The sequence below is a fragment of the Malurus melanocephalus genome, unplaced genomic scaffold (assembly GCF_030028575.1).
Source record: "Malurus melanocephalus ecotype Western Australia unplaced genomic scaffold, MMel_1.1 scaffold_1224, whole genome shotgun sequence".
NCBI lineage: Eukaryota > Metazoa > Chordata > Aves > Passeriformes > Maluridae > Malurus > Malurus melanocephalus.
This window is the reverse complement of record NW_026624456.1, coordinates 4,010-11,043: the sequence shown is the minus strand read 5'-3', so window position 1 is coordinate 11,043 and position 7,034 is coordinate 4,010. Positions and strand designations below refer to the sequence as shown.

The following is a 7,034-nucleotide window of genomic DNA, read 5'->3' as shown; positions in this document are numbered from 1 at the left end:
AATATGGAGCTCCTGAGATGAAGGGAAATTCATTCCGAACTTTTGAAAGATAATTCACGACGCAGTTGTTTGAGAGGGAAAGCTACCGTGCTCAAATTAATAGAGTCATGTCTCAGAAATAAATGCAAGTAGGAAAAAGTCCGCAAAGAACAACTTGACAATGCCCAAGTGTGACAATTCTGCAGCTTTTCTCTGCTCTGACCTTGTGACCCAGCTCCTGAGCAGCCTCTCTYGCTCCTCTGCTCATTCAAGGCAGCAAATCTCCAATGATTTCATCCTGRTGGACCCTGCCCAAAGTAATTTCAGGAGCTCCTGCTGCCATTTTAACACGAGCAAAGAGCCCTTGAAACTAAACCTCCTGGCACAGGAGCACAGCCCGAAATAAACTGCACTTATTCATCAGCAGAAGGGGGAGCTGAGCTTTGCAGCCGTGGAACAGAGAGCTCTCCTGGCTCTGGAGAGCTCGGGGGTCCCACATTTATCAGGGTGAGCACAGTGTGAGCCAGGCTCCCACCTCACAGCCTCCCACCATGGAGCTCTTGCACAGCTCTGCTCTATAGGGACAGCAATTCCTGCCCCAAATCTATCTGGGAGAAAGCAGTGGGGATTTATACAGAGAGATTTGGGGTTATTAACACCAGGGTGGGCAGAGCCAGAAGGGACCTGGGGGACAAAGGCACATGCAAAGCCACATCATGTCATTTCCAGCCCCTTTCCTGCAGGACAATTCTCTATTCCTGGCTGTGCCAGGCTTGTGGAGTAGAAATTCAGACATTTGCCATGGGAAAAGGCAGCAGGAGTTCCCCATGGCTCTGTCATCATGGTTCAGCTTCCCAGTCAGCAACTGGTACTCACTAAACGGGACTGGGATTCAGTTCTGGAACACAGACACATCACAGAATGATGGAACTGAAATGGAGCCACAAGGATCACTGGGTGCAGCTCCCAGCCCTGCACAGACACCCCAAAATCCCACATTGAGCCTGAGGCTCTCTTTGCCATGACATCAGGGTCATTTCCTGGCCTGGCTGCTTGGAAATGACACTGAAAATGAGCTCCAAGGTTCTGCTCCACTCACAGAGAGAGGGCTCTGCCCCCAGCTTGATTTCACCCCAAATTCAGAGGGGCAGCAGAGATGGGGATAAAGACACGAGCTGGACAAACCTCCCAAGGATGGGGTTTAAGGAAATGAAGTTTCTTTCCCTTGCTACAAGCAAGCRTGTGGGTGCCTGTTTTCCTCACCCCATCTGTTCTCACATCAGCATTTTTTTTGTGTAAAATCTGCCAGGATGACAGGCTGCAAACCCCAAACTGCACCAGCTTATCCCACACCCCACACGGCTCCCGCTGCCTCTGCAAGGCACTGACAAGATGTCTCCCAGTTTGATATGTGTCAATCTGCAACCGTGAGACCGAAAAAATGAGATACAGAGAAGGGAGGAGAGGAAAATAATGGGAAATGGGTTTTTTTTTCTTCGGCAGGTAGGGGCACATCCCTGCAGCAAAGAGCAGGGCGTGTCTGAATGCCTGGGTGAGATAAGCACCGAGGTGTCTGCTCACCTCCAACCAGGCAGGAATGCAAATTACCCGGTGCAAAGCCCTGACTTGCTGAAGAAAAACCCCAAACGAGAAGCCATGCTCTGGTCCCATCCAACCACAGCCATTTTGTTATTTTGTGGGTGCATTTTTCCCATTAAAAGCTCGATGTGAGTCTGGAAGGAAAAGCGAGCTGGGAGCCCCAGTTTTCCCTGTTCCAGCACTCTGGGGGTGGGCTGAGCTCCCTGAGTGATTCCCACAGGTGGCCCAGCAGATGTAAGCTCCACCAGCACCAGTCTGGCACGTCTCTCTGGCACACACTGGCCGGTTTTTTTTGGAAGCAGCCAAAGAGGAGTGGGTGCCGAGCTCCAGAGATGCTGCAGAGCACAGYGCCAGGCAGCTGCCAGCACCCATCAGCAGGAGGGACCCCTGTGCTGTGCCAGCAGCTCCAAGRGGCTCCCACCTCCCTGCCCTGACTGCCACAGGCTCCTCTGGATCCTCTTCTCTCAATCCCCCCTGGATGGCTCTGTGTCACCACCACAGAGGTCACTTCCCACCCTTCACATCCTCCAAGTGCCCACAAAGATCAGGTGAGAGAAGACAGAAAATCTGGATCCTTGAGCCTTATGCAAAAACAACATTTTAAATATTAAAATTCCCACCCCAAGCTGCTCTGGGAGGATGCAGTAAAGGGCAGCACCAGCAGCTCAGGGACACAGCTCTATTCCTCTCCTGTTCTCTGGTGCAGATCTCACTGGGATGCTCGAGGTGCCTCCCCTTGGCTCCCTCAGTGGGAGCTCCGTGCTCCTTCTCACAGCTCCATATATACATTGATATTTACATATGCATAATACTGATATTTACATATGCATAACACCGATATTTACATATATTATCGACCTATATTTAAAGAACGAGAAGTGTTAACTGAGCCTTCAATCACACCTCAGTCTTTCCTACTGAGTCTTTCCTCAGCACCTCACAGATTCCAAATCCAGCCTCATTTATTTTCCTATTTTATTTTCAGTTTTCCTCTCTCCTTCCCTTCCCAGCTGCCTCCAGCAGCTCTTCCCAAGCACTGAGTGATTTCCCAGCTCCCAGCACTGCTCCATTCCCTGCCCGGGGCTACAAACGCCAGTTCTGAGTGTCCTTCCTGGATTTCACAGGGGCTGAGCCTGCAGCCAGGGATGGAGCAATGGGCAGAGCAAAGTATAAAGGTTAAGAGGGATCTGGAGCCGGGCAGACAATGGAGCAGAGGCTGAAGTTGATGAGTGACCACCAGAGTTGCAAAAGAGGACCCTGGGGCCAGCAGGGAGCAGCCCCAGGCACTGCAGCAACCCCTCGTCCCATGCCCTCTGCTGAGGTTGCAAAACCACCTCCAGATTTGTACCTATTTGGCAACGAAACAAGAGCAAGGCTTGCAACCAAAAAAAGAGCCCTAAGAGTCGATAAATTAAACTTGCTTGCTTTTTATGGGATGGCAAAGGGGGAAATCGAGTTCAGTTTTGCTTAAATTAGGGAAGTAGAGAAAGGGGGGGAAAAATTGGGAAATGCTGAACCCATGGGGATTTCTCCCAAGTTAAGAGTTGGTATAATCAAAAYCCCATCAGCAACTGCAGCTGCAGAACAGAAACCAGGGGATTTGCTATCAGTAACTCTGAATCTTTCACTTCAATATAGGAAGGGATCACAAATGAGTAAGGAAGCAAAAGTACAATTGGAGAATCCCACTCAACATCTCAGTGTTAATTGTTCATATCCCTCTTAACCCTGCTGCTTGTAAGGGAAGGGATGAGCAGTTAATCAAGGTTTTGTCCTTACTCACTTCCCAAGCCCCAAAGTCCCCAAACATCCTTTTCAAATAAAAATCACTGCCAAAAGTCAACRTTAAATGAAGATTTCAGAGGCAGATTTATGTATAATTTTCCTYATCTATAAGCAGAAATTGTGAAGGAACAACTAATGAAGTCAGAGCAGAAATAAAACTGCTTCCCTTTCCCCTGTCCATGGGCCACAGCAGCCCAGGGAAGCAGCAGCAGTTTATTTGTGTGGTGAACAAAAATCCTGATCCCTGGGAGCAGCAGAAGAGCTCCAAAAAAAGGAGTGGAGGAAATGCCTGACTGTGCCTGTCAGCCTARAAAAGGACCTGAGGGAGGAGGGATGCTGCAGCCAGCCCAGCGTCCAGGAGGATTCARTGCTCACACCCCTCTGGGCCGGGAGCTGCCTCCTCCCTGAGCTCAGGGATGAGTGGAAACCTCTCTAGCCCAGCCAGAACACCGCTGGCTGCTCAACAAATCCACTCACAGCCCCATCCTGGCCTTCAGTTTGCAGGGGAATAACTGTAGGAGGAGGCTGACTCACTGGAGCTGGGTTCTGTGCAGARCACTGAACCCGCTGGAGAGCTGCCACTCCTTTCCTCCACAGCATCTCTTCCAAAACCCTCGATCCCTGTCCTGCCCTGAACCCTTGGAACCCCTCCCGAGGCAGTTCTGGGGTTAACAGCACACACAGAACAGCTTTAGGAAGCATTTTTTCCAAAATTCTCGCTGCCTGTCCTGCCCTGAACCCTTGGAGCCCCTCCTGAGGCAATTATGGGGTTAACAGCACACACAGAAAAGCTTTAGGAAGCATCTTTTCCAAAACCCTCGATCCCTGTCCTGCCCTGAACCTTGCAACCCCTCCCGAGGCAGTTCTGGGGTTAACAGCACACACAGAACAGCTTTAGGAAGCATTTTTTCCAAAATTCTCGCTGCCTGTCCTGCCCTGAACCCTTGGAGCCCCTCCTGAGGCAATTATGGGGTTAACAGCACACACAGAAAAGCTTTAGGAAGCATCTTTTCCAAAACCCTCACTGCCTGTCCTGCCCCGAACCCTTGGAGCCCCTCCTGAGGCAATTATGGGGTTAACAGCACACACAGAAAAGCTTTAGGAAGCATCTTTTCCAAAACCCTGGATTCCTGTCCGGCCCTGAATCCTTGGAGTTCCTCTCGAGGCATTTCTGGGGTTAACAGCACACACAGAACAGCTTTAGGAAATGCTCACCCCAGGAACACAGCCCCCCTGCAGCTCTCAGCTCTGAGCTGGGACAGATCTGTCCCTCAGCCCTCCCTGTGATCCGGGGGCTCTGGGAATCTGGGAATCTGGCTCTGGGAATCTGGGAATCTGGCTCTGGGAATCTGCACTGGGCTCTGGGAATCTGTTCTGGATGCAGTTTTACTCCCCTGCAGGACCCCCTGACCCGCACGAGCAGTGATGGGGAACAGCTGCACAGTCTGGGAAAGAGCTGAAACGTTCCCATTTCAGACCAGTAAAATACCAGTTTGGTTTGCAGCTAAAATGCCAAGGATAGCAGGGTTTGGGAGGCTTTGCCCACAGTGCTCATGGCARGATTTTGCTGCCCATTGGCTGTCACTGCCATCTCTGAGGGTGGCACAGAAGGACAGAGGGGACACTGAAGGTGGTGCAATGGCTGGGAGGGTGACAGATCACAGATTTGGGTTGGAAAAGCTCATCCCATTCCACCCCCTGCCATGGAAAAGGACAATTCCCAGCAGCCCAGGCAGCTCAGAACCCCATCCAGGTTAAACACATCCTGCTGAAGGTGGGGAGGATGGAGGGATGAAGGCATTGCCACCCCTCAGGGGGTGCAGGGGGTGCTGAGCAGGGCTGTACCTCTCCGTGGGGTGTGCAGTACGTCTCGGGTTTGCTGAGGCCRCAGGTGGAGGAGGCTCTCAGGCCAGCAGCCCGTCCCAGCAGCAGGTCCCCGGCAGGAGGGTAGCAGGCTCCCTGRGAACAGGATCTCTGTGCTCTGACAAGCCATGGGGCAGCTGCAACAGCGGGAAATGGGGTCAGGGCTGGAGTCAGGGAGGCACAGACCCCAACCAGCATCACAGAACACAACAGGAGCTGCACCAAACCAACCACAGGGCCGTGCCTGGCACAAACCAGTGCATGTGCCAGTGAGGAGAAGGGGCCTTTGCCCCTTTATTTTTAAATAAATAGTGCTTTAAATTAATAGTGCTTTGTATAAGGAGTTATTTCCAAAACCCTTCTTTGCCCTGGCCCCAGTGTTTGGGCTGCAGGGATGCTCAGTGCCCTGCCCATCAAACTGAGCAGCCCTGAGGGTGTCCCCTGTTCCCAAAGCCAATCCTGGGGGTGTTCCCCGTTCCCATAGCCAGCCCTGAGGGTGTCCCCTGTTCCCAGAGCCAGCCCTGATGACGTCCCCCATTCCCATAGCCAGCTCTGATGATGTCCCCCATTCCTAGAGCCAGCTCTGATGATGTCCCCCGTTCGCAGAGCCAGCCCTGGTGATGTCCCCCGTTCTTAGAGCCAGCCCTGGTGATGTCCCCCGTTCCCAGAGCTAATCCTGATGATGTCCCCTGTACCCAGAGCCAGCCCTGGTGATGTYCCCCGTTCCCTTCTGCCCCSCWYCAGCCCCRTTACCAAAGCCAGGCTCTGCACTGCTGCCCATACTCCATCAGCAGCGCTGCCAAGGAGCCAGCGGGTCCCTGCCCTTCAGGAGCCCAGCCTTACCCAGCAGGAGCAGCAGTGCCCACGGCCACAGCCGGCAGCGAGGCTCCATTCGGCCACGGRCACACCTTGGGAAGGGTTTGCAGCGTGGGTGAAAAGAGCACAAAATGCCAGTCAAGAGCTGTGTCCAGGTCCACCTTCCTTCTCACTTTGCAAGGAGATACTGTTAATTGATCTGCACAGAATGACATGGGGGGGAAAAAAAAAAAAAACCATGAATAACGAAGAGGAAAGCAGATGCTCCAAGTGAATCTGCCCATCATGCAATGAGCCCCAGCCCCGTGCTGGCCGTGCTCAGGGAACGCGGGGCTGGAAGAGAACGTGGGGCTGGAAGGGATGGAGAGGGCACCCACCCCCCTGCGACCCCCAGCCCCCCTCCCGGGCACTCTGCACTCCCTGTGCTCCAGCCCCACCCTCGCCCTGCGCTTCCAGAATCGATTCCAGACCCAAACTCATCGCGCCACGGCCCCAAGTCTCATTCCAGGAAGAGGAGAGACCCATAAAATCCGCCTGTGAATGGCTCCCGCAGGGAAAAGAACCCCGTGGGACAGCCCAGGGGAGGAATTGCTGCCAGCACACACCYCCAGCAGCCACAAACCTCACCTGCTCTCGTCCCCGTGGTGTCCCCGTGCTGTCCCTGCTGTGTCCTGGCAGCCGAGAGAGCCCTCTGAGCGCCGGCTGCTCCCCGCAGGCTTTTAACGCGCAGCTGCCTCACCTGCAGAGAAGGAGCCTGTGGGTGCAGTGATGATAAAGGAGTGATTCAGGGATCCCCAGACATCCACACCCTGTGAGCGCATAGCTCATGACAGCTCCCAGACGGGCACAGCAAACAGCAAACACCGCACGGGCTGAGGGCAGAGCGGCAGCTGCTCCGCGGGCACCGGCACGGGCAGAGCCCGGCTGGGTTCACCCGGGGCTGGATGGGCCCCAAACCCGCTCCTCGGAGCCGCTGCGGGCTCAGCACCTCC

The 7,034-nt window shown here is 53.7% G+C and overlaps 1 protein-coding gene across 1 annotated transcript in view; it reads right to left on the bottom strand.

Annotated features, from left to right (window-relative positions):
• The window catches only part of LAMB3 (laminin subunit beta 3), a 29,300-nt gene extending 22,752 nt beyond the window's left edge, over positions 1-6,548 (bottom strand). The window contains exons 1-3 of the mRNA XM_057387481.1: positions 6,513-6,548; positions 6,070-6,241; positions 5,209-5,363 (exon numbers count right to left, since the gene is read on the bottom strand). Coding sequence (XP_057243464.1) covers positions 5,209-5,363; positions 6,070-6,118 — 204 coding nt within the window. The 5' untranslated portion in view covers positions 6,119-6,241; positions 6,513-6,548. The remainder of the gene's footprint in view (positions 1-5,208; positions 5,364-6,069; positions 6,242-6,512) is intronic.
• Between the last annotated feature and the right edge of the window lie 486 nt (positions 6,549-7,034).